Source organism: Heteronotia binoei, chromosome 13 (genome assembly GCF_032191835.1).
Source record: "Heteronotia binoei isolate CCM8104 ecotype False Entrance Well chromosome 13, APGP_CSIRO_Hbin_v1, whole genome shotgun sequence".
Classification (NCBI taxonomy): Eukaryota; Metazoa; Chordata; class Lepidosauria; order Squamata; family Gekkonidae; genus Heteronotia; species Heteronotia binoei.
In genome coordinates, this window is record NC_083235.1 from 28,381,167 (window position 1) to 28,408,986 (window position 27,820).

Consider the following 27,820-nt stretch of genomic DNA (forward strand, 5'->3'; position numbering starts at 1 on the left):
TTCTGTCCTCTTCTACTCCACCCTGTTTGAAACATGCTTCTTTATAATAATAAATTTTATTTATATCCCGCCCTCCCCACCTCGGCAGGCTCAGGGCGGCTAGCAGGCTCAGGGCGGCTATCTTTCCAGCATCCTATTGCCCATTTAGCAATATATTTTCAGGTGATAGAGGTTTATCATCAGTCATAAGAACTAGATGCTTGATTTTTCCATCCACAGAGTCTCAGGGTGCTGAATTACTGGAAACTGCCTGCATGTCATATCGATGGTTATAGGAGTCACAGACCTCTAGTTCTAGCCTTTGCCCTATCATAGAGGATCCACTATCTGTTTCAGAAAAGTGGTTATATGATGCATATGATCAGAAGAGGTCAGTGTCTAAAATTTGCCCTTTTCCATCTGTCTTGAAGAGAGGTTGTGGATGACACTCTCTGTCGCCTTGAACAGATATAGTATCGATTACATGCTGGGCAGAGGCAATGGAAACGTAACAGGTAGAGTGACAGGACCTGGGAGGCTGCCAGTGTCCCTGGGACGGTGGAGGAAAGTGCCATCCTTCCCTGACATGAGACTCATGTGTTCTGTCTCCAGTGCTAGGGGTAGAGTACGGTCTCATTCAGGGGTAGGAGATTGTAAATTCCTGAGTCAGTGCTGCCACCTGTGGCCTGGCTCTGGGTGACCTTGGATAACCAGTGCCTTGGCTAGCTGTCCCATGGCTTCTGGGTTGCAGTGCACCTGTCAGGAAACTGTGTGGTCAGTATGTCAAAAAAAGGAACATGGTAGCCAGAGATATTTGGTCTTCTTTGTACATGCAGCCTAACAGTACAGCCTAGCCGGAATTTGTCAGAGCTTGGAAGTTGGAAGCTAAGCAGGATCAGCTACAGTTAATATTGAGATGGGAGACCACCAAGGAAGACTGAGGTTGCTATGCAGAGGAAGTGGCAAACCACTTCTGCTCATCTCTTCCCTTGAAAACCCCCATGGTCCTGGGGTTGCCATAAGTCAGTTGTGATTTGATAGCACATAGTTATTGTTATTGATAAAGTTTGAGTCCACTGGCACCTTTAAGACCAACAAAGTTAATACCCACTTTGTTGGTCTTAAAGGTGCCAATGGACTCAAACTCTGTTAATATGCTTGCATTCGTACATCACAGGTAACCTGAGTCAGTTTCTAACATAGATCTTCCATGCAAGAAAGGGAGAGTAAGGTGTGAAGCAGGGGTGGCCCAAACTTGCTTAACAAAAGAGCCATATAGAATAAACATCAGATGTTTGGAAGGAGGGAGGGAGGGAGGAAATTAGAGGAGAGTTTTATGGGTGCCGTGGACTACCAAAAAGACAGATCAGTGAGTTCTAGATCAAATAAAGTCTCCCTAGAAGCTAAAATGACTAAACCTCTAGTACCAGATTAATTTAGGCCAGTTCTACATCTCTCTGTTGCTCGTGTATTGTCTGTGGCTGCTTCCAGACAAGGATTTTCCCCACCATGGCAACTAGGAAACCCCTGTAATTCTTGGGAACATCCCCATTACATCATGCTGATTTCTAGGGATTTCCCTTTAAATGGGGGGACCCACGATTATTGCCTTGTTGATTCATTTGAAATGTGGTGTTAGAGGACAGTTTTATGGATGCCGTGGTCCACCAAAAAGACAGATAAATGGATTCTAGATCAAATCAAGCTTCAACTCTCCCTAGAAGCTAAAATGACTAAACTTTGGTCACATCACGAGAAGACAACATTCACTGGGGAAAACAATAATGTTAGGAACAGTCGAAGGCAGCAGGAAAAGAGGAGGACCTTACATGAGATGAATTGACTCAGAAAAAGAGGAAGCAATGTTTACAATCAGACATTTTGAAGGTCATTAATTCATCAGATCGCCTTAAATCAGAAGCAACTCGATGACCCTTAACACTTATGCATTGTCTTGCCTCAGATTAAAGGGGGAACTGGGAAGAAGGGCAGCTCTGCTTTCAAAATGGTGTGGGGTGGCAGCCTTCCACTCCCCCTTTCAAGCTCTGAAGAGGAATCTTTTGCCATTTCCCTGTCAAGCTTCACTAGAATTACAGCCTGGATTGGCAGGGAAGTGGAATGTTAAGGGGAAAGGGGAAATTCCGGATGACTGGCGGATGGAGGCAGGGCTTTCTTTGTAGCAGGAACTCCTTTGCATATTAGGCCACACACCTCTTACGTAGCCAATCCTCAAAGAGCTTACAGGGCTCTTAGTACAGGACCTATTGTAAGCACCAGGAGGATTGGTTATATCAGGCACGTGTGGCCTAATATGCAAAGGAAGTCTTGCTACAAAAAAAGCCCTGGAGGTAGAAATTGTCTTTGCATCTCTTGTCTCCTTTTTCAAACTGCCATGCCTTCACGCAGGTTGACTTCCAGGGATTTAAAAACAGGTTTTGTTTTCCTCCAGATTAAGGGAGAACGGGGCAGGAAGGGCAGATCTGAACTAAGATCTATGTGGATTCTGTTCCTGCTTGTTCGCAACACTACTTTTCTATTTCTGCTGTGACTGCCTCATGTTTTTGGGCCTCTGCCTGGAAGCAGGGCCATGTCGTGTAAATTGCAAAAATTGACAGGAGTCTTGTGGCACTTTAAAGGCTAACAACTTTTACAATGGTTTTAAGCTTTAACAGCCCAGAGCCCTCTCTGCTGCGAGGTTCCAGTTTAATTCTGAAGGTCTAAAGCAGCTATTCCTGTGGAATTTGACCTTGTGAAATTGTAAGCTCTCTGGGCATAGAAGCTGTCTGTTCTGTCCAGTTCCTAGAACTAACTGCTGAAGCTGAATACGGTGTAAAGCAGTAGGGTGGCAATTGGCTGTTGTCCCATAAGTAATCCCTGCAGTGTCCCTCTTTCCTGTTCTCCAGGGAGGTGACTGCAAGCAGCCAAGAACTGCAAATGGATCAATAGCAATCTCCAAAGTCACCTTTGCAAAGTGATGCTGACTGGACAATTCTTTTCCTGGAGCCCCCCTGCCCTCCGTGAGCTGACTTTGCATTCTCCATCCCATACTGGCCTAGCAGCATGTCTCATTCTCTCCCTCCTAAATCCACTTGAAATGCATTATCATGGTATCTGTGAAAGCAGAGGTAGATGTGCTTGGCCTCTTATGTAGGGGGCAATTTTTAGATTGCAAACTTCCTGGGAGGGGATTCTCCACGTGTGCCTCTCTCTTTCCAACTCTGGTTCTGCTGTTCTTTCTTCAGGCCATGGGAAGCTCAAAGCCGTGTTTGCAGGGCTGGTGTCCTTTTGCAGAAGAGGTTGTTGAAGGCATAAGTGCAAAAGGAATGAGTTGGCTCAAAGAGCTGTCTTGTGCATCATTGTTATCTCCAAGGGTTTGCCGGTCACACTGCCCAGGGAGCTCACAAGCAGGGCAGGAGGTGGTCGAAGCCTCCCACGGTTGTTCTCAGTGACTGTGGATTGGAGGTCTGTAGCCTCTGAGCAAGGAAGCTACATTGTGGTGAATAACCACTGCCGGATAACTTTATGAAGGATGTGTGATCCTTTTTAGGATCCAGGCACGATAATAACCTGGCTGCATCCTGTCGCAATTTAGAGCCATTAGCTCAGCCGAAACTCTTTGGCTTGATTAATCATTTGCCTTTTAATCGATGGAGTGATTGAACTGAAAGAAACCTACCTGTTGCCAAAGTTTCATCAGTGATGCCTTTTTGAGTTCTCAAGGCAAGCTTGACCATCTGACAGTGCATTGTCAGCAGGAAAAGCCATCTTCCAGATTTCTTTTTCTTCCTTATCCTATTATGGTCGAACCCCAGAATCAAATTAACCTTGAAAAAACATATGTGGGGGTCGCTCAATATGTAGCCCCATGATCAAAGAGCTAAAGCTGCGTCGACCAATTGACCAGTTACGCTGATTCATATTAAATAAGATAAAATGTATTTGCCATTGGCCATTAACAAGCAGCAGTCTTCACAATGATTGTAACTGTGCAATCTGATTGACCTCTTAATAATTACCCAGCATATGTTGACCCATAAACCCCAGTGCAACCTTAAGAAGTGCAGATAAAAAGCAGCTGCTGTATGGACAACTCCGGCTCAGATGCTGTGAACTGCCAGTGGAAAGCACAGATCGTTCAGGATGTTCCCTGCCAACTTCTCCCTCCAGAACCATTTCCAATCCCAGGAAAGTTTATTCTTGGTTTCAGTGGAATTGCAAGTAGTAATAAACAGGGCTCTTTTTTGAGCAGGAACACACAGGAACGCAGTTCCGACTGGCTTGGTGTCAGGGGGTGTAGCCTAATATGCAAATGAGCATCTACTGGGCTTTTTCTACAAAGAAAGCCTTGTGTGAAACAATAGTGATGTCAGGGGGTATGGACTAATATGCAAATGAGTTCCTGCTGTGCTTTTCCCTATAAAATAAGCCCTGGTAATAACCACCGGTTGGGTGGCTGCAGTGGGGAGAGTTGTGCTCGTGGAAGAGAAAGAAAAGAATGATTTTACCTCCTTTCCCCTTTCCCCACTACAACTGCTGGACTGGTGTGGCTATCAGTACATGAAAGTCCCTTGACTCCAGGAATAGATTTCCCTGGGGTTAGAAATGGCTCCATGGAAGGGTGGGGAGCAGATCCTGCGATTCTTGTGGCTGCAAATTGCAGGACTGAACCTATTATGATCAAGTAAAAAAAATCTTTTCTTTTTTCCTTTCATTTTTCTGTATTTGATCACTCCCTTTGCAGTGTATCTGAGAGACCTAGTGGGAACAAATGTCCCAGTTAAAATATCAGTTGCATGAAGAAACACTTTCATTGGTTGTTCTGAATCTAGCGGCAATCAGTTACATTGAATAGTCCCATGTTAACAAAGTTTTGGGAAAGAGTGAGTGTTTTTTCTGTGTTCATTTTTTCCACACTAAATCTATGTTAAATGGGCTTAGGGCGAAGTCTTGAGTTGGTGATGCCCAGAAAACTTTCTCCTTCATTGTGGGCTCAAGCCCAGCTGAGAGGTGGCTTTGAGGTCCAGGATTGGCTTGGGATGCGGAGTGTGGAAATGATCATTGAGCAAGAAATACCAGAGTAGAAGATGATGATGATATTGGATTTCTATCCTGCCCTTCGCTCTCAATCTCAGAGTCTCAAAGCGACTCACAATCTCCTTTATCTCCCCCCCCCCCCCCATAAGCAACAAACACCCTGTGAGATAGGTGGGGCTGAGAGAGCTCTCACAAAAGCTGCCCTTTAAGGACAACTCTGTGAGAGCCATGGGTGACCCAAGGCCATTCCAGCAGCTTTGGGTTGTACCTCTATATTGTTAATTCATATCATCCACATACAACCACACAGCAATTCCACATGTGCCTTTTTTTTCCTATGAGATATTCCTGCACTGTTTGCTTAAAACTATCCCTGTATAGGTTTTCTAACATAGTTATCCCAAGCTTTCTTCTTGCCATTCCCCTTTTCTCCTGTTCATGTATAATTAGTATGAGCTCTGTGTAACAAAGGGGTTGGAACAGGAGCATCTCTGAAGCTGCTAGAAGGGCACTGGCAGCCTTTGGTCTGACGTTTAAACCAACTGTCATAGGTTTGTGCAGATGGAGCATCAACTGGTTTCTAGTGAGTGATGGGCCTTAGATTTGGTAGCAAAAAAGCCTCAGCTCTGATGTCCATAAATAGGTGTGGATCTAGCATGAAATTTTCACTTGCACTAAAGCTCATGCACAAGAGAAAGACAGGGGTAGAAATTTGCACTAAGTCAGACTTACTGTATTTAATATCTGTATGAAGCCACCGGGAGAGATCATCAGGAGGTATGGGCTGCGATATCACCAATATGTGGATAATACCTGGCTCTGCCTTTCTGTTCCATCTAATTTGGAGGATGCTGTTGGTGTTCTGAACTGGTACTTGGAGTCAGTAATGGTCTGGATGAAGGTGAACAAGCTGAAACTTAATCCTGACAAAACAGAGGGGTTCTGTGGGTTAGTAGAAAGGCAGACTAGGGACTTCAGATCTCCCCTGTCTTGGGTGGGGTTATACTTCCCTTGAAAAGCCAAGCTCGCAGCTTAGGAGTGCTGCTTGACACAGCAGCGACCATAGAAAGCCATGTGGCTGCTATGGCTCACAGTGCTTATGCCCAGTTTCAGCTGCTGTGTTCAGGCCAGATTCAGTCAGATCTAGCCGCAGTAGTCCATGCTGTAGTTATATTGGGATTGGACTATTGCCATGAGCTCTACTTGGAGCTACCATTGAAGAGTGTTCAGAAGCTGCAGCTAGTGCTGAATGCTGTGACTAGACTGCTGGTTGGTGCCAGCTGCCAGGAGCATATTTCCCCAATATTACAGCAATTAATATTGCCAATCCACTCCCAAACCCAATTCAAGGTGTTGGTTTTGTCCTTTACAGCCCTACATGCCTTTAAAAACAAAGAGGTAAAGGTAGTCCCCTGTGCAAGCGGTAGTCGTTTCTGACTCTGGGGTGATGTCGCATCACAACATTTTCATGACAGACTTTTTATGGGGTGGCTTGCCATTGCCTTCCCCAGGCATCTACACTTCCCCCCCCCAGCAAGCTGGGTACTCATTTTACCAACCTTGGAAGGCTGGAAGGCTGAGTCAACCTTGAGCTGGCTACCTGAACCCAGTTTCCACTCAGGTCATGAGCAGAGCTTGGACTACAGTACTGCAACTTACCACTCTGCATCACAGGGCTCCTTACATGTCTTGGGACCAGGTTATCGGAAGGATCCCATACGTTCCTGCCTGAGAATTAAGATCACAGGGAGATGCTCTTCTGCCTGTCCTACCAATTAAAGATGATTGTTTGGGGGGTACAGGAGAGAGGGCTTTTTCCAACGTAGCCCCACAATATGGAACAATCTCCCCAGACATGTGCACCTGGCCTCCACACTGTCGATCTTCAGGAGACAGTTGAAGATTGTTTTATTTAGGACTGCATTTTGCAATCAATTTGATTGCAGGTTTTAAGCTGTGGCTTTTATGGGTGTTATAATTGCTGTTTCTATTGTGTTTTTATGAGGATTTATTTATATCTATTTATATTGGAAGCTGCCTTGGGTTCCACATGGAAGGAAAGTGGCTTTTAAGGTTTTTAAACAAATAGCCCTACTTGTACAAAATAATGTGCATCCAATTTCTGGGCACTGTAATACATAGGGAGGGAAGCACTTGGTGTTAACCCAAGATCTGTCTTGCACAGGCAAAAATTCAATAAGTCAGTTTGTTTTGCTGCTTGCACATTGATGAATCCATGTCATTGCATGTACAAAATCCTGAATTCAATCCCCAAAACCTCAATATCTTTCTCTATCTGAGAGTCACTACTCATCAGAGAAGACTCAGTAAAAGTGTTCCTATTTTGCAGTCTGAACATGTGCATTAAAATATACACATGTGCATGTCATGTAGAAGGCAGTTCTGGTGTCATGACTGGAAAAGATCCCTCTTTGTTGGGCACTGGAGAGCTGGTACTTATCAGAGGCAGTGGGCTACAAGGTCCCTTGTCTAACATGGTTATAAGCTCCCAATAGCCATGCATCCCTTGGATTTATAGCTGGGCAGTTATCAGGACCTTGAGACCAACATACAGCCCACATTTGGCTTTCAGCTGTAAAAACTGAAGTCAGGCTTTCAAAGAGTTTGGTCTGAATTTCCCCAACTCAGGTTCCCCACAGCCACTGTGCAAAAACAGGTAAATAGCTCCCCCCACAGCACTGTTTTGGTGCTGAAAACTGGGGGAAGGGGGCAGGAACCTTCCTCCCTCTGTAGCAGTGTTCTGAGCCTGAATGAGTAGGCTGTGGGGAACCTGAATTGGGTCCAGGAAACATGGACTGCATTCTTTAAAAACCCAAACAAGTTTGGCCCATAACTATATTGCAGGCAAACCACCTGCAGCGTGATGGAAGGTGTTTCTGAATATTCCTCCGTTTAAAACAAAAAAAAGGGGGGGGAGATTTTGACTATTGGAAACTAGTATCCTTCTTCCTGATTTTATAACTTTCACTGTTCATAGGAGAGTAATGTTACCCACCCACCCACCAGTCTACAATGGTCTAGTTGTTCAAGTGCTGTACCATGTAATTTCTGCTAACCTAAACATTTAGGAAGATGCTCCTTTCGACAAATCTTAGGCTGCAATCACTTCCCAGCTGGGCGGTTCTGCATCTCCCCCATCTTTCTTCTACAACCCCTCCACTGGTGAATCTTGAGCATCCTAGCCAAGCTTGGGATGAAGTGAGAGCTGTTTGAACAGCTGCCGCACCCTCCTTTGTCTCCCCACCCCACCCCCACCAATCACTACGGAGGCATGTGAAGCAGTTCCAGTTTATGCAGAATCCCACGGCTTGCTGGGCTGACATGCCATGATTCTGGCTGGGCTTGGTTATGCTTTCTTTTGGACATGTTATGTTTAGAGAAGGGCGGTTCTTCTCCAGGGAGGCTGGGAAATTCTTGCTTTCCTAGCAAATGCCTGGAAAGGCCTGCAGGGCTTGGCTATGGACCCGTTCTGCTCATCTGCTCTGATAACCTTTTATTCCTTGGGTGGTTCAGAAGAGCTGTGAATTTTCTAAATGCCCTATGCAATGCTCTTGATCATGTGGCCTTCTCGCCGCCCTGTGGTTTCTTTCTTACCTGTGGTGAGATGGCCGTGATGCAGTAGACTTGCAGAAAATCAAAACAAGAACCACAGCCTAAACACATGTTTCTGTGTTTGAGGAGCCTGTTCAGATGATCTGTCTCTTTAAGAAAAGAGTCATAGTCATACCCCTCCTGCCCACAAGAAAGGAGTAATCAGACATAATTTAAATGTGATGCCAGCAAAGGGGGGGGACCTCGCCCATGGGACTTTGTTTGATCAGAGACCCTTGGGAAAGTGTGTTTGCCTCACCAGTAGAGTTGCCAGCCTCAGGATGGTGGCTGGAAGTCTCTCAGAAATATATCAGATTTCCAGGCATCAGTTCCCTTTGGAGAAAATGTCTGCTTCGAAGGGTGGACTCTGTGGCATTGAACCCTGCTGAAGTCCCTATTTTTCCCAATCTCTACCCCCTCCCCAAATCTCCAGTAATTTTCTAATCCAGAGCTGGCAACCCTACTCACCAGCATCATGTTTTATTCTTACTCCTTAAATTGTTGATTGGAAGGTTACTACAGTTAGGGCTCTTTTGCACCATGGTGTGTGTGTGTGTGTGTGGTAGGGTGTGTGATTTCCTCTGAGAAGCAAATTTCTCTGCTAGTTTCTTTCAACATAAGAACAAGGTGTGGTCAAGTGTGGAAGCTTTCAAGAAGAAGATGATGATATTGGATTTATATCCCACCCTCTACTCCGAAGAGTCTCAGAGCAGCTCACAATCTCCTTTACCTTCCTCCCCCACAACAGACACCCTGTGAGGTGGGTGGGGCTGGAGAGGGCTCTCACAGCCACTGCCCTTTCAGGGACAACCTCTGCCAGGGCTATGGCTCACCCAAGGCCATTCCAGCAGGTGCAAGTGGAGGAGTGGGGAATCAAACTCGGTTCTCCCAGATAAGAGTCTGCACACTTAACCACTACACCAAACTGGCTCTCCACACCAAACTGATTTCAAGGAATCATTGGTGGGTGAGGGAGTGTCCCAGAGACCACCCATGGAATGCTGCTCTGGCATTTTGCTGAACTTGGCTCTCCTGATGAGGATATAGGAGGCCTTTCCCCCCATACCTCTATGCCTGAGACTTGGTAAAACTCCCTTTACACTCTATAGTCAGGTGATTAGAAGGATTAAGCTGCTTTGAGATTGGGAGTATTTACCCCAGAGTCATTTTATCATCTGTGCAGGAATAGTTTCCTCCTGAATAATCACATATAAAGCTACCAATGAATTGGTTGTTTGTATTCTGGTGAGCAGGCATTTGCCCTTTCACATGATCATGGTGGAAAGTGCCATCAAGTTGCAGCTGATTTATGGTGACTCCATAGGGTTTTCAAGGCAAATGATGAGCTGGGGTGGTTAGCCATTGTCAGCCTATGTGTAGCAACCCTGGATTTTTGTGGTGGTCTCCCATCCAAATACAAACCTACTTAGCTTTTGAGTTCATGCGAGATTAGGGTAGCCTGAGCCCTCCACACAATCATAGAAAGTTAATAAGGTAAATGTGTTGCAAACTTAAAATAAAGTGTACACACAACTGCTGATACCCTGTAGAAAATTTCTGCTCATTGGAGGAAGGGGAAATGTTCACTAATTCCCCCCTTTCCATGCAGACCTTCAACTCCCCCTTCATTGTGTTGAGGAGGGCATGTCCTCTGTCCCCTAGGAGCAACATTTCAAGAATCATTTTGAGCTGCAGCAGAGAGGCAAGAATTGACAATAAAACTCTGCCATTGTTAGCAACACTGATGGGTCATTCGATGTAATACTTTGGTGTCCTTCAAGTGGGCAAAAATACCCCCTAGAAAGTAGAAATATAAGTTCAAAGAGTTCAACCATCATGTCTTAGATGCCACTGACAGCAATGGATATATTTTTCATAGCAACTTCCTGAGCAGATTCAGATATGCCCTCACTCACACCCTTCATATTGGAAGAAGAGTTGGTTTTTATATCCCACTTTTGTCTACCTTAAGGAGTCTCAAAGCAGCTTACAATCGCTTTCCCTTCCTCTCCCCACAATAGGCACCTTGTGAGGTAGGTGAGACTGAGAGAGTTCAGAGAGAACTGTGATTGGCCCAAGGCCACTCAGCAGATTTCTGGTGGTGGAGTGAGGAATCAACCTGGTTCTCCAAATTAGACTCCACTACTTTTAACCACTACACCATGCTGGTTCTCTATTGGGTAGGGGCTGGACCATGAAATGCAAAAGTTCCATCTTACAAGATTGGAGAGATTCTGCATTCAAATCAATGCAGAATCTCAGTATTCACTAATTGCCTTCTACTTGGCATCAGGGAGCAGGGGACAAAGAACCCAGTGCAGACCTCTGCTTCTGAGTAGAATTGTCATCCCTTCAGAAGAACTTCAGTCATCAAGAAATACCTCAAAAGGGCCCTTAGTTCCAGCTATTTTATTTTAATTTTTTTTTGTTACCATAGAATATCCAAACATCATTTTAGAAACCATGAGGTGTCCAGTACTTTTCTTACATTTCATCACATTTCAATTTTGTTCCTTGATGTCCCAGAACAAATCTTTGTGTTTTCACTGTAGATCTCTGCTTCCTTTTCCTGGAATACTGATTTTTATCCCTTAATAAAAACGGCATTTGTGCACTTGCTTTATAAGTCATACACATGACTTATAAAGCAAGCCTATGCATTTAATCTAGTCTGTCAGAAAATTGTGCGTTCATGTATAATTGTGCAAGTACGGGGTTATGGTGTGTAGCAGCTTTGGGCAAATTTCTTATTAAGCAGAGGGAAAGCGCCATGATTTATTTACTTCATTTATGCCCCACCTTTCTCCCCATTGGAACTCCGGAACAGCTGACATTATTCCCCTCCCCATTTTATCCAAGGTCTCCCAACAAGATTCCATGGCAGAGTGAGGATTTGAACCTGGGTCTCTCAGATCCTAGTCTGACATTCAGACCACTACACCATGCTAAGTGTAGAGGAAAAACAAGACAGTAATGAAAAAGGAAGATAGCACAAGACAGCTTTCCATACTTGAGTAACCACATCTCATGAAGTGGAATACTAACAGTGGCAGAAAACGGAATATAGTGCGAGTTTAATTTGTATCCATTCTTAGGCTGATTTCTTGATTGAACAATGGTCTGATCCAGTATAAGGCAGCTTCATAAGATATATGTAGTGGCTAGAGTATTAGGATACACTCTGGGGCAGGGGTCCCCAACCACCGGGCCGCGGACCGGTACTGGTCCATGGCCTGGTAACAATCGGGCTGCGGAGTGAGGCAAAAGTGCCACCCACGTCTGCCCTGGGCAGACAAAAAAGGCAGTACAGCCTCACTCCGAGGCAGGGAGGCAGCCATGGAGCAAGGCAGAGCAGCCCCACCACTCATTATGCCTGCCCAGGATCTGAGTGGATGAAAGAGGCAGCATGGCCTCACACCGAGACTACCTCCCCTTGCAGGGGAGGAAGCCTTGGAATAAGGTAGAGCAGCCCTGCTTCTCCTTCTGCTGGCCTGGAACCCAGGCAGATAAAAGAGACAGTGCGGCCTCACTCTAGAGCTGCCTCCCCTTGCCTCGGAGTGAGGTCATGCTGCCTCTTTTGTCTGCCCAGGGCAGGGGCAGGGTGGCACTTCTGCCTTGCTCCACAGCCCGATTGTTACCAGGCCATGGACCGGTCCTGGTCCGCAGCCTGGTGGTTGGGGGCCCCTGCCCCAGAGTGTATCCTAACACTCTAGCCACTACATATCTCTTATGAAGCTGCCTTATACTGAATAGGCACCACTGCCTCTTTCATCCGCCCAGGTCCCAGGCTGGCAAAAACCCCAGCACTGCCCCCCCACTGGTCCGTGGAAAAATTGTCTTCCATGAAACTGGTTCCTGGTGCCAAAAAGGTTGGGCACCACTACTCTGGGGGGCCTGAGTTCAAATTACTGCAATGTCATGGAAGCTTGCAGAGGCAGCTTGGGCCAGTCACACTTCTTGAGTCTAATCTACTTCAGTTGTTATGAGAATAAAATGGAGGAGGAGAGGAAGTAAAGCGGCTTTTATTATAAATATCTGAATATATAAACTGAAGCAAGATCCTATTTTACACATTCTGTACCAAAACACAAATTTTGTACCAAATTCTGTACCAAAACACAGCCCATGAACAAATGCTTCCACAGTCATCTCAAGTTTACATGATATCACTTCCCTAGTTCTGGTACTTAGAGCAAGTACTGAAAAAGCCATTGTACTGGGGAGGGGAGATCTCTTTATGGTGAATTGTCCTCAGTTTCTGCCTTCCTTTGCCAACGGAATCTCTCTGTGACAAGGCAGTTGGCACTGGGTTTGGCTCCTGCCCTTCTCTGCAGCTGTCTGTTAACAATTATATTGTAATAGTAAAAATTGGGGCCAAATAGCCAAGTAAGTCTGGGCCTTGATCCAGTTTTGTGCCAAGAACTTATTGATTAGCCTCAGCACTGCCAAGCCTCTTGGAGGGCCAATAGGATGGGGTTTTTTGCATCCTCTCCAGGTCTAAAGCATCTCTACCAAACCAGCCAACCAGAGTATTGCATCTGCAAGTGTTGACTGAATAAAGCATAGGTTCTGGAGGGCTAAAGTTGAGATAGTGGCGCTTGCAAGATTCTTGGGTCTCTCTTACCTGCAGTGCCTTGGAGTACACAAATTTTGAAGAGGAAACCTCTTTTTAATAAAATGTCTTTGTGTGCGATGATTGGATATAGAAGCAGGCCAAGCAAACATAACTGGGACATTGGAATGGACTGTAAGAACTGGAGTGGGGGGTGAATTCTCCCACAGTACAGGAGTGAGAAATAGATTGGCCAGAGCAATAGCCAAAACAACTCTCAGCATCTTTGGCCCACCAGTTCATTGACTGAGTCTAGCCTTAAATTTGGTCCGCTGGCTGCCAAATCCAGCTGCAAGCCAGCTGAGCAGTATTCTGTCCTTTGCTCTTCTTTCTGGTGTCAAGCTGGAGTTTCTTGCTGGAAAAGAGACTAGTGAAGTTACAGACAGGTATAAAGCACCAGGCTTATTACTGTTTCTATAGGAAGTTCTCTTGCAATTCTTGCATGGTTGTTACCTATCTTGGGCTCAGAGGTGCTCAGGAGAAGGGAGGGCATATAAATATTTAAATATAATAAATACACAGCTTCATTGTGATTTAACTATCCCTGTCATGTCTGGTCCTTTCTCTACCTACAAGGAATGCTTGACACAGGGGGAAGGGGGGCACTGTGAATATCTCATAGCTTCTTCTGGCACACTAAATAGTTATATTTAGAATTCATATAGCATTTTAGACTGTATTCAGAACATTTCACATGTACTTTATTATGGTAATCCTTACAAGGAGGGAGGTCAGGGTTGTGAAAAGTCAGCAGAGAATTGCTCAGTGCTTGGATTGGGGGTGAGAACGAGGCCGAAATTCAAATCCCTGCTTAGTTATGTAGTTCACAGGGTGACCATGTTTGTCTCTCAGGCTAATCTGTTTCACAGGCTATGCCACCCTGACTCCTTAGAGGAAGGTTGCTGTGAGAAAGGAAAAAATAAGATTTATATGCTTTGCATATGAATGACTGAAACTGGGTTGTCTAGAGCATCCTAGTCACTTTGTGGCCAAGGCCAGATTTGGGCCGTGGATTCCTCAATGCAGACTCTTAGTGAATTCACCACACTAGTTCTAGAGGCTTTTTGTTATGGTGTCTTCCTTAACTGTACCAGGCTGTCCAGTAGTATATTGTGCTTCCACCACCCCACTTTCCCCCAGATATTGCCCCATGCTTGGTGTTTTGTTTTCTTGCTGTAATGCTCAGGCCTATCGTTTGTCTGTGAAGATCTTTTCCCTCAGAGAGCAACCTGGGGGCTGAGTCACATAAACCCCTCAACCTGAGGCAGACAGTTATAGCACTAGACACTTTGGTGTCTGCAGTGGAAAACCCAAAATTAGGCCACTAAGATGACAAAAGTATAATAATAAAAAGTTGAAAATCTGCTGCCTTTCAGTGCTATTTCAAAATCTGAGGCAGGCCACCTCATCCAGTCCTTCTGGAATCTTCTTTCAGCTGCATCAGCCCATTCAATGAAGTATTGCCGCCATAGACTCTTGGTCAGTAAACAACTTACTTTATCCAGTAAAGATCATTGTGATTCCTTCTAGGGCCAGAAATTTACACAAGAAGGTAACATTAAGATATCTATCATTACATTCATTGATCTCCAATATGAGGAAAGGCAGTTCCCCGCATCAGCTTAATTCTAAGATTCTTAACAGCATTTTACTTACCTATATCTGTAAAAAAAAAAAAAAGTAGCAACCTTTTTGAGCCTCTGTCAAATTGGATTGAATTTTTAAAAATGTTCAAGTTGGCTTTTGACAAAATGTTAAAGACAGGGTTTTTTTTTAAAAAAAAAATTGTTTTCAGAAGGTGAGATGGGTTAGATTCAGGCTCTAATGAAAAAAATTACACATGAACACTTCACTATGCGCTGATGGGGCTGGAAGTCATCACAAGCTGACTGGAAACTATAAATGCCATAAATGGAGACAATCATGTGACTTGGCCTCCTGTTAAAGTAGTACATGAGAAGCAGTTCTTCTGAGGATCAGTTATGGTCTATGATAGCAAAATCTACCTCTTTTTTCCCCCCGTCTTTGATTTTTTTCCTGGAAGATGGACCCAGTGCAGAAGGCAGTGATCAACCATACCTTCGGGGTACCTGTAGCCAAGGCCAAACGCCCCATTATCTCCTGCAACGTCTGCCAGATCCGCTTCAATTCTGAGGTGAGTCACAGGAGAGATGAGTTCACTTGTCTTGTGTTGTGGCTTTTCTGTTGTGACCTCATGGTGGATTCTGAAGGATGCTGATTGGCATGAGAGGTACAGGTGCTGTTGAACAGCCACAAGGTGAGGTTGCTCAGAACTCAAGTCTCTTCCTGAAATGCAAAGCTCAGGGAAATGGAATATGTGTAAGAACCTGGACCAACAGGTGGTCTTGGCAGAACTGAATTCAGAGAGACCATCATGTTATAAACTCATAAAGGGTAGGGTAAGTCAGATTCCTATCCTTTTCCATATCAACTCTCACTGATTAACCCCCATAAACCAGACAATAGTGTGTCATGGGTTTATGAGTATGTAGATACAACAGATGAACATAGATGAATGTAACAAGCTGCTTATGCCCAGACCAAGCATCATCTGCTCTGATGGTCGCTTTGAAGGTCTCAAGCAAAGTTCTTGCCTAGAGCAGAGCATAAGTGTACATTAGAACCCAGAGTATGAAATGTATAGCAATCAAAATGATCCTAATAACAGTCCTCAGGCTAGAAGCAGATTGTAAAATCAATTAAAAAGATTAAACTTCCACTGCAATGTTCCCCCTAATCTCCCCCCCCCCCCCCCCACTGAGTGGAACAGTTCACATTCTGAGCAGAATATAACTGCTGTAATCTTAAAATGGGCACTGGTCTGTGCAGTATTCCATGTGGCTTCCGATTGCTGCTGAATGGAGCTTCCTGTGTTGATGAGTGGCTGCTCACACACACAGCTTAGAGAGGGAACACTGATCTCCAGTTAAAAGCCTAGATAAAAATATATGTTTTGGCTTGGTGTGCTAAAGGGAGTAGGGGAGGCACCAGGTGAGCCTCAAAGGAGAACGCATTCCGCAGACAGATTTTTATTTTAGGTAATTTATAGTCCGCCCTTTCCCAAGGAATGGCTCAAGGCAGATAACATTCTAAAAACAGTGTAATAGCAATTAAAACCAGACAGATCACAACAGATTATAAATTATCCCCCAGCTCACCTCTGCAGTTGGGGGCGCAAAGAGCAGGACCCATAAAGTAGATCTAACTGTTGAGATGGACGGTATGGGAGGAGGCAGGCTTTCATGTATATGTACCCCAAACCTCTTAGGCCCTAACAGCAAGAACTTTGAATTGTGCTGGAAACAGAAAGCCAGTGCCAGTATTTCAGCACAGAGATGATACAATCCCTGTATCCAGCCCCGACAGTTGTCTGACTGCCACATTTTGGACCATTGAAGTTTCCAGAGGCGGTTCCAGGTAGAGCGCATTGCAGTAATCTAAACAAAACATGATCACAGCGTGGGTCACCACCATGGCCTGATCGTGCTTTTTGATCAGCAGTCGTATCTGATGTTATCAGCGGCAGCTGGCAAAAGGTCTCATGGAGGAGACCTAACCTGAGCAGCTGATCTGAACATTTTTCATTCAATGTCTTAATTCCATCCTAATTGCCCTGGATGGGCTAGCAGGCACATGGCATTGTCATAATCAGGGAGATTGATTTATGAGGCAGATAGAGGGGTAGGCTGGAAACCTTAAGTGTGTGAAGGACAAGGCACACAAATGGGGCACTGTGAGAGATGGGAACACAGAGACAGGACACTGCTGTCTTGGTTGCTGGCTCAGGGAACATCAATTGCTGCAGCAAAGGGAAGGCCATGAGACAGCCCTCCATTTCCCATGCCTGCTGTAATTGCTCAGCATCCTCTGTTGCCAGCAGACAGGAAAAGTGGCAGCCTTCAGGTTTCTGTTTTTGCATTGATTTTTTTATATCGACCAAACTTTGGAATTTTTTTGTTTTGTTTGCTGCCAATGGAAAGGCAGGATGCAAATTTAATCAGTTGGCTAGCACCAGACGACGATAGAAATAGAGCAAAGAGGGTAGGTATAGAGACTGAAAAGAGGATTAGATTACAGCCATTGGGAGTTAGAACCATGTTTAGTATGGTGGGGTGTTGAAAGATTAACCAATAGAGAACCTGCACATGGGGCATTGCCTGACCATTGTGTTCTGGGATACGTCTTATTGCCTGGGCAAATTATGCAGTCCTAGCCCAGCTCTGGAAATAAAGAAGAGTTGCTTTGGGCTTTCAGGCACCTCCAGCCACTCTCGGCTGTGCCTCTGTCAGCTTGTTATGTAAGTTATCCTTCAGGGATTAGAACAATGGGACAGCAGTGGAAAGAGCAGGACCCTTGGGTATGGGAGGGCTGCCAGTATGGTTCGCAACTTTGGGTCTGGTTTCCTTTTCTTTTTTTTCCGTGAACAAGTCTCTGTGCCTTCTGCTTGGCAGGCAAATTCAGAAGTTGAGGTTTCCCCCCTCACTGTACAGTAGACTTGCATTTGCAGGGGTTCCATTCCTGGGATCACTGTGAGTGGCAAAATCCGCAAATTCTGGGAGATATGCATCTGCTGCCTCCTAGTTGCAAAACAACCTCATTTCCAACAAAATTTAATGATGTAATGATTATGATGATGGCCCAGTGGGAGTAAAAACAGGCTGGAGATGGCAGTGAGCAGACCGTGAATAAGTAAATTTGCAAGCTGCGAGTGGCGAAAGTCTGCTGTATCTCCAAGCCAGAAATGTACATGTTGAATTTCTGTTCATTGTTGTTAAGATCCTGCACAGTTTCTGCCAAGATCCAAGTGGGCAGCCGTGTTGTTCTGAAGCAACAGAACAAAGCAGTAGACAAGGAGCACCTTTAAGACCAACTAAGTTTTATTCAGAATGTAAGCTTTCGTCTGTTCTAAGCAGACTTCATCAGACAAAAATGGAATGGCAAGCAGTCCTAAATATAGAGAAAGTGGGTAGTGAGTTGGTATGCAGAGTCATGGAAATGTTTTTAGCAGATTAAAAGAAACACAAATTTGGGTCCGTGTTTGTTAGTGTTGTTAACTGGGCTGAAACAACAGTGGAGGGTGATAAAAAGCAGATAGATGCCGTAGGTGTGAAGTGCCATAAATCTGGGTATTATTCTGGCTTCGTTAGTTGTGGGTTTAAATAGAGGGCATTAGCAAATTAGCAAAGCTATGTCTTTATATGGGTGAATAATGGAGTCACAGGGGATCCTTTGGCCATCCTGAAACAGCCCAGAAACAAACCTTTCATGAACTCAGGAATCATGATAAGCTGTCTGGGCAGAGCAGCAGCCCTCCACATTCCTAGTAGTACATGGTTGGGACAAGATGGGGGTGTGGGAGGGTTTGTGGCAGGGTTGGCAGAGGCATGCTGATGAGAAAGGGAGCTGTCCAGAAAAGATAGCCTCTTGAAAGAGCCAAAGCAGAAGTGTGCCGATATAGGCCTGCTGTTTCTTTGACCGAGTCTTTTTCTGTCTCCCTTCATGCAGAGCCAAGCTGAAGCACACTACAAGGGGAACCGCCATGCCCGGCGAGTAAAGGGAATTGAGGCGGCTCGGACGCGGCAGAAGGAATCAGGAGCCCGTGAGGGAGATAAGCCGGGACCTGTCGGCAGCCCGTCCTCCAGCACTGGGGAGAGCGATTCTGACCGTACAGGTACTGGACTTCTCCCTTTCTAACCTTGTCATGGATCCTGAAGGGTATCTGAGAAGTGGGAGGGGAGTATGAAAGGAACTGCTGCATACTCCAGAGTCAAGCTGATCCCTATAAAGAGTCCACCACTCAATGCACACACAAGTTCAGCCCTGGACTGTGAAACTGATTTTCTGCACTGATGTTCAGCCTTGTGCAGGGATTTTTTCTGTAGCAGGATCTCCTTTGCATATTAGGCCACACACCCCTGACATAGCCAGTCCTCCTGGAGCTTACAGAAGGCCCTGTACTAAAAGCCTGTAAGCTCTTGGAGGATTGGCTACATCAGGCAGGTATGGCCTAATATCCAAAGGAGTTCCTGCTACAAAAAAAGCCCTGGCCTTGTGAAATAAAAAGTGCCCCTGAGCATGTCAAAGGAGTTTAACAGCCAAGCAGTCACAACCTATCCATGCGTATTTGGTGAGTTTGAGAGAAAGGGGTTGTTAGCAGAGAGCAGGAGCCCTTTCCAGAATGGGTTGTCCTCCCCACTTGCTCAGGAAGGTGTCTTCTTGCCTACTGTGATGCAGCAGGCTGCAGGGAGGGTATGACTGATGTTTGTAATGTTTTCTGGAAATGAATTGGGGCCCAGGCATTACCTCCATTCCACTTCAGTTACAGCCTCCAGTAAGACATTAGTGGCATTCTGCACCAATTACAGGGCCGGGGGTGAAACCTTTGCGCTAGAGGTGGGGAGAAGGAGAGAGGGGGAAAGTTGAGTGAAGGGTTTGGTCATGCATCTTTTCTTTTGATGTCTTGACTGTCCTCCAGATGCTGGGAACTTGAGCCGGCTTGTCATCGCCGGGTGACGGCCGAGCAGGAGGGTAATTAAATCGCCTCTAATTAAACATTGATTGCAGCTCTGATAGCTGGTGGAAATGGAGCTGGGGCTGCGGTCGGCCTGTTTGCCTAGGGAGCTCTGCCTCCCAGCTGCAGAGCAGGAAGCTTTGGCGGCCTGTGAAGGAACTGGCCCTCTTCCCTCCCACGCTCCCTGCACAGCCCCTCCTGATGCAGGCAAGCCACTGACATCCTCCTCCGCAAAGCGCTGATGCCAAGCAAAATGTCTCTCCTGGGAAGGTGGCATGTTTAGAGAGGGAGGTGGAACATGGAGCCAAATTAGTTTATCCTTGGGGCTAATAACTCCTTGGGGATCATCAGGTGAACTGAAAGGCAGTGTACAGAAGAAAGCAAATAAACAATCAAGCTAAGGTTGAGAGGTGTTGGGGGGTTCATCCAAGCAGTAATCTGTTCTGTCAAGAGTGACCTCAAGGTTTATGCGAGTGGCCACAAGGCTGTTTTTCAGTATTGTGCCTGTTTAGTTGGTCCTGTACAAAATCAGCAGTCCTTTTGTACATGATTATGAACATTGATATATAACCCCACCTTTCTCCCAGCACAGTCAGGATCCAGTGGTAAAGAGCCAGTTTGGTGTAGTGGTTAAGTGCGTGGACTCTTATCTAGGAGAACAGGGTATGATTCCCCACTCCTCCACTTGCACCTGCTGGAATGGCCTTGGGTCAGCCATAGCTTTCACGGGAGTTGTCCTTAAAAGGGCAGCTGCTGTAAAAAGCTCAGTCCACCTATCTCATAGGGTGTCTGTTGTGGGGGGTGGGGGGGGGAAGGTAGAGGAGATTGTGACCACTCTGAGACTCCGAGATTAGAGTACAGGGTGAGATATAAATCCAATATCATCAATATCATCATCAAACCACCTCTGGCCTTGAACACCTTTACTGGCATTCACCCTTTTAAGTCGGCAGAACACCCTATAAGTTGTCTGCAACTGGACAACACTTTTCATCACAAAGAATCCCAGTTACTTGGGGGAAATGATGAACCCCATTTTGTTGAAGTGCCTGAATTTGGCTGTCACAACAAATTACAGTGTTAGATCGGGGCTGAACCAGGGTGGTTTAAATCATGTATTTCTGTGTGAGGGGTGGGGTGGGAGAGCATGTGAGGTAGATTTTGAGACACTTACCTCACAAATTATACTTTTTTGACATCTGAAGGCAGCTCAAGTGAGAGATGATCAGTGTTAGAAGAGATTGTACCTAAATAGGTCTCTATTTTGCATAGTGTGGGAAGTGTTTCTAGGAAAGATGGGTACTTCTCCCCCATCCTGACTGCCAAAATGCCTCTTCAGAGAGAGCAGGAAGCCTTCTGTGTAGCCATCCTTGCCAGCTGTGGGAACAAGCAGGAAACCAGCACAGATCAAAATCTCTCACACTCTTGTAAATTGCAGGGACTGAATACACTGCATAATAAAAGAAAGCAAAAAGAGGGAAATTGAGAGTTACAGTGTTTAAGATGTCATCAGGGATCGTTTACAAAGAACCCGGGGAGCAGCAGTGTGGTATAGTGGTTAATGTGTTGGATTAGGATCTCAGAGCCCCGAGTTCAAATCATCATTCTTGCCATGAAACTCATTGGGTGACCCTACGCTACTAACAGGTTCTCAGCCTAACCTGCCTCACAGGGTTGCTATGAGGATAAAATAGGGAAGTGGGAATGCTATATGCCACCTTAAGATCTTTGTTGGAAGAGCATGTTAAAATTTTACCTGATAACGGTAAATATGGATTAATGTGTAGAACATCCCCAGTAGGTTTCTTCCAATATTAAGGTTCCGAGTTCACAGGTGAAGTTCTTTATGTTCAGAAACCACTGCCATATAGAGGGGAAAAGTGAAACCTGTATGTAAATGGTTATGAATGACAGCTGCACATATTTTGCCATATGTAAACATGTCATCGTCACAGATCATGGTCTTCATTTATAGCATCTGAGCCCTTAGCTCACAGAAAACTGCCTTGAGCTTCTCGGAGAACAAGTGGGCTGTAATTGTAGTTGATGCCTAAGACAACCTATTCAAGCTAAAAGAAATTATGCCACTTTCGTCAGTGAACTGAGTTCAGAAGAAGTGCACATGGCCCTGTACCAAAAGATATGGTGTTTGTTCATTCCACTAATTTCCCTACAAATGTAAAATGGGAAGGAGCCCTAGGAAGAAATGGGTTTAGGGTTTGTCTAGATAGCTGTGTTTGAAGCAATCAGCAGATTAATTTCAATATACATGTTCCCTGTAGAATGTAGAGGGGCATTTATAGTTTGAACACAAGCTGAAATGTCTACATGATGGAGCACTGTGTGTCACAGAGACAGGATAGCTCATCTATCTTTTTTCAAGGATGCAGGCTGTGCTTTGTTAACTTTTAATTGTTTGTATGCTGTTTTACGGGGGGGGGGGGGGGGGTTGTGCAATAGACTCTTGTCATTCATGGATCCATGACTTTCTGTTTCATTTATTTGCATTCTGCAATTTGATCATGTAAACATGCTCTTCAGGCTGTTTCCCCCTCTACAGCGCCATCACTGTAACAATTAAATTGTTAAATCTCAAGAGCAGTTCTCCCTCTAAGCTATGGAGTCTTGTGAGCAAAGTTCTACTTTGTGAGCAACTGGCATTAAAGTTGTGAGCAAGCGATTTGGCTACTGCATTAATTTGTTTTCTCTGGGGCCATCCTTCCTGAACTAAAACAAGGCTAAAAAACTGTGAACTAGCTCACACTAACTCAGTTTAGAGCGAGCATTGCGAGAAATGTGGTTGTTTGGGCCAGTATTTGTGGATTTCACCATTTGCAGTGATCCCAGGAGCGGATCTTCACAAATGGCAAGCATCTACTATAAGCTACTTCGATCTGGCTCTCTAGAGAGGCAGTATAATGTTTTTGTCTAAATAAACATGGTTAGCTGCAGAAGAACCCTAGATGCTTCTTACCTGCTCCTCACCTTCTGCTTAGTCTGCTAATTTAAGAATTCCCCCCCCCCCCCCATGTAATTTGGCAACCTTGGATGCGATGACACATATAGTGAAGTGCCCTTTGGACTGAATGGGTTATGCAGATAGTTTCAGAGGGTAGCCGTGTTGATATGCAGTAGAATAGTTGGATTTGAATCCGGTAGCACCTTAGAGACTGACAAGATTTTTTTTTTGCGGGGGGGGGGGGGGTGTCGTGGTGGTGGTATAGGTTTTCAAGAGTTAGATGGTTTGATTCTTGGTGCCAGCTCAAACTTTGTTAATGAAGCAAGATGAGCTCAATCCTTTATTGGTTTAAGTCAGGAGTCGCTAAACTGTGGCTCAAGAGCCACATGTGGCTCTTTCACATATATTGTGTAGCTTTTGAAGCCTCCACCACTCCATCAACCAGCTTGGAGAAGGCATTTGTCTCTTTAAATCACTTCTCCAAACCAAGCCAGCCAGCAGCTTGGAGAGTGCATTCAAAATTAAAGTTGCTTTCTTTCCATCTCTCCTTCCTTCCTTTATTCCTTCCTCTTATGGCTCTCAAACATCTGATGTTTATTGTATATGGCTCTTACATTAAACAAGTTTGGTCACCCTTGGTTTAGGTGAATTCTTATGATTGTAAAGTATTGTTTTTAAATTGCTGTGATTTCCACAAGTTTATGAGAAATCTTTTAAATAAACACATGGGAGTCAACTCAGGTTTTCTGTTAAAAGGGATCTCTTTGCAGGTTTTGGGAAAAACTGAGGCTGCAGCTGGCTCTGGTCATGAGTTGACCTGTTCATGAGTTGAGGTTCAGAATGTATGAAATTCACTTAAAGAATGCAAGGGCAGCCCTGATCTAGATAGCCCAGGCAAGCCAGATCTCCTAAGATCTTGGAAGCTCAGCAGGGTCAACTCTGGCAAATATTTGGATGGGAGACCTCCTTGAAATACCAGAAGCTAGGAGGCAAGGTCAGGCTCTATTCAGCCCCGTTTCTGAATATCCTCCATGCCCACAGTAGGGGTCAGTCCCCAGAGGGTCACCATGACTTCCAGGTGCACACAAACATGCACGCGTGCGTGCGCGCACACACATTAAAAATATACCCCCCCCCAAAAAAAAGAATGCAAGGGCATGCCTGTCCAACATGAGAATCCTCTCATGCTTTCCCTCTTCCACAATCTCTGTTGCTCTGAACCTTCTTGGGCTTTGTATGGCCGTTATTGAAAGTATTCTTAAAGTCTACTTGACATGGATGGTGTTGTTGAGGTAGAACAAAGTTTGAGCCCAGTGGCACCTTTAAGAGCAACAAAGTTTTATTCAAAGTATAAGTTTTTGTGTGCACGCACCCTTCTTCAATACAAAGTTGTCTTGACATGTGGAAGTTATAGAAACAGTTACTCAGGGGCTGCTGATTCCTAGCCACAAGTGACCTCATTTATATTTATGGGGCCCTCACCCACCCATCCTACCTGATCAAAACTGTTGCTTTTGTTGAGGGTCCAGATTCTTACAAATGAAAGGCTAGAATGTTGAAGTCCTGGTGACTCATCAAGGAAGGGTGTAGCCCACATATAGCACACAATGCTCCCTGCTTGCTCGCCATGTTATGGCTAGACTCGGGTTGGTTATGTTGTCATAGCAACTCTGGACAAGGTTCCAAAGCCATGTTCTGACTGGGGGCTCATGTTCAAGCTGATTTATGCTATGTCCCAAAGTAAAGCTGATGCCGTGTTCAAACAGCATATGTGCACGGGGTGTGTTCAAGTCTGATTTTTATAAACTGCTTTCTCCACATCTGGTTCTGAGATCTTTTTAACTGGAAATGCCAGAGATTTGAACCTGGGTGAACACAGATATTCTACCATAAATTCATAGCCCAGAGCCATGGTGGGAGGTGGGGGGCATGAAACATGGGCCTTCAGGGTTTCATTCCTGGCACAGGGTTTATAAAGAAATTCTTTTGGCATGCAGAGAAGAAGAGAAGCTTAGTTCAATACCCAGAGGGACAAGCCAGCTAAAGTCTGGCTCACATATACAGGAAAATTAAGTAGTAGGATCCTGAGGCAGTATGGACTGTACCACTTCACACTGTGGGTAGATGGTTGTATTTTTACACTTTAAAACATTTACATGCAGCTTCAAAAAAAGAAAAACAACCCTAGTAATCAGAAAGGTAGCTTAAAACCTCTTCCCTAACGTGATAGGCATAGTGGTTACTTGTTTAAATATGGGTAAGCATTCAAAAAATAGGATAATCAAACTGCAGTAAGAAGTTGTACAGTGCTCTCCATTGCCTCAACTATCTCTTTCTGCTGAAGGTAAGCTTGATTTGGACTTTATTTACTTACTTCATATACATGCGCACACACAGAGTCTTTCCTTGCAATGGGAACCCAAGGAGGCTTACATCTTCCTCCTTGCTGCCATTTTATCCTCACAACAACCCTGTGAAGCAGGCTAGGCAGAGAGCATGTGACTGGCCCAAGGTCATTCATTGAGCTTCCATGGCAGAGTGAGGATTTGAACCTGGTGATGCTGACAGGAAAAATAACTTACCCATGCAACTTCGCATGCACCCAACCACTTGTTTATGTTGGAAAAGGCAATGTCTAGTGTACAGAGAAGAAGACCCTGCAGGGGGCAGCAAGAAGTCAATTAGATAGGACAGGGATGGCCAATGGTAGCTCTCCAGATGTTTTGCCTACAACTCTCATCAGCCCCAGCCATTGGCCATGCTGGCTGGGGCTGATGGGAGTTGTAGGCAAAAAACATCTGGAGAGCTACCGTTGGCCACCCCTGAGATAGGACAATGAGGTCAGCACCTTCTCTCCTGTTAAGTGTCATTCCGTGTCTGTCTCCAGCTTGCTACTCTTAGGGCAGTTTCCACCTTCTTCTTGGAAGTGCCACACTCAGTCTTGCCCTCTCTCTCAGCTAGAGAAGTAGTTAGGAACCTATCTCTGTCTTCTTTCTTATCAAGTATGTTAATTCCTAAGTAAACCTTTGTCTACTCTTTAATCAGGTTATGGACCATTGCTGTGATAATTATTCTGCCAACAGTTTACACTGTGCTGTCATACGTAATGTGTGCAATATTAATATACCAGAGCCTGACAGGAGTTTTCTCCATACATTTGCATACATAGCAGTCTGCTTTAAACGTAACAGTAGACTTGTGCAAAGGTACACCACCAGTTCCTTTTTCTCTCTAGCTTTAGATTTATATCAGGCTGTGTAGGCCATCCCAGAAACATTAGAATGCATTGCATGGTTTCAGATTACAAGCTTTGGATGCTGCTTTTGCCCAGGGTTTTTTTTCTTGTAGCAGGAACTCTTTTGCATATTAAGCCACAGACCCCTGATGTAGCCAATCCTCCAAGAGCTTACAGGGCTCTTAGTACAGGGCCTACTGTAAGCTCCAGGAGGATTGCTATATCAGTGGTGTGTGGCCTAATATGCAAAGGAGTTCCTACCACAAAAAATCCCTACTTTTGCCTATAAAAAAAACCCAAACCTCTAGGCAAAATTAGTTCAGCAAGGAGAAAGGTGTTAACCACCTTTCTTTGTTTACAGTGTTGGTGTTCTGTATGCAGGTAGTTTGTGACATAGAGGAGAATTTCAAAATGTGCCTTTCCACTTGCAGTCTAAAACGGTGCAGTCTATTATATTGCCTCAACCTTCTACTTCCATAATGTGCAATAGGAGCCTAACTACACATTATTATTTTTTTTCTGAGGTCGGTCACAGATGTGTTCTGGGTCCATGCTTCCCTGATGCCTAGGGGCACTATTTGCATCCAAACTAAGGGGACGGAGTTTAGACCTTCTGCCATGCTGTTTTCACATCCTGAAGCAGCCATGGGAGCTGCTGTTTGCCCCATTTGAGGGACTACATATATACCAAAAAGACTACATAGCAGTTTTCCCCAGCGGAGCAAATAATGGCTTCCTGTAGCTGTTTCAGCTCACGAAGATCAAGAAAGGGAACTGAAAACCCTTCCCTGCATGGCATAGACCTGACTGCAGTTGGGGTCCCACACCACTGGGAAAGCACAGAGTTTCCAGAGCATATCTGTGACCCAGCCTGGGAATAACATAACATATACTAAGCCTAAGTGCCAAACGGAGCAGAGTGAGATGCCAGGTCCCAAGCTCTCTCTTCTTGCAAGAGCTCAAGATTTTGTTTGCCTTTACCAAATGCTCGCAAGAATAGTTCAAGAAGCTCTTTCGGGTACGTATGGCTTCCTGTGCTATTTTGAAAGAGAACAGGGCTGGCAAAGAGGTCTGGAAGTAACAGGGCATATACAGAACATCCCCAGAGCCACTGCTGTGAGCTGCTTTGAATGTCTTTAAGTGGGAAAGTGTGGGATATTGCAATTTAAATGCAACTGACTTTAATCCCACTTCTTTCAATTAGATTTAGTCATGATTCTTTCTAGCTAGGCTGTGAACAGTATTAGGCTTAGGTTTGCCAGCGTTTAAGTGATCCAGTTCCAGGCCTTTTGCACTAAAGACTTTCACTTAGAAATGAAGCAGGTGGAGCTTTTATCACTTTATTTTACTTGCCAGGCGAAACATCTCCTGCTTAATTATTGCATGTTGGACTACTGTTAAAAACCTGGATCACGCTCTAGCCCCTCATCATCTATGACCCAGTTCTGTAGTGCAGTTGAAGAGTTGCCAGGATTTTTTTTCTTTGTCTTTTTCTGGCAGTGCTCTTCCAACTGATAGGCAGAACATTTTAGCAGAGAAAGTTTTGCCTGGTGTGAAAATGAAGCAACAGAAAAAGTTTCCTCTGCTAATTTTCCTGCTTATCAGGCAGTTATTAACAGCTATGGATCAGGACCGATGAAAAGTAGTCTTGGCAGAATAAAGGTGTCAATTATTGGGGTCTTTGCAAAAATGTTATTGTGGTTCTTCTTGGTCAAATAGGATCAGTAGTGATCTACTTTATGACAATATTGTAAAGATGCAAAAAAAGCAAAAGATTGTACAAGCGCCTTGAATGTTAAAATGCATGTGGAAGTTGTTAATTGAAAACATTCACTGCGCTGGGCAGTATATACGGTA

The 27,820-nt window shown here is 44.8% G+C and overlaps 1 protein-coding gene across 7 annotated transcripts in view; it reads left to right on the forward strand.

Annotated features, from left to right (window-relative positions):
* Positions 1-27,820, forward strand: part of ZNF385A (zinc finger protein 385A) — a 191,764-nt gene that overhangs the window by 121,998 nt on the left and 41,946 nt on the right. For all 7 annotated transcript variants that reach the window (XM_060252063.1, XM_060252064.1, XM_060252065.1 and 4 more), the window contains 2 exons: positions 15,282-15,392; positions 18,764-18,929. In XM_060252063.1, the coding sequence (XP_060108046.1) occupies positions 15,282-15,392; positions 18,764-18,929 (277 nt within the window). The remainder of the gene's footprint in view (positions 1-15,281; positions 15,393-18,763; positions 18,930-27,820) is intronic.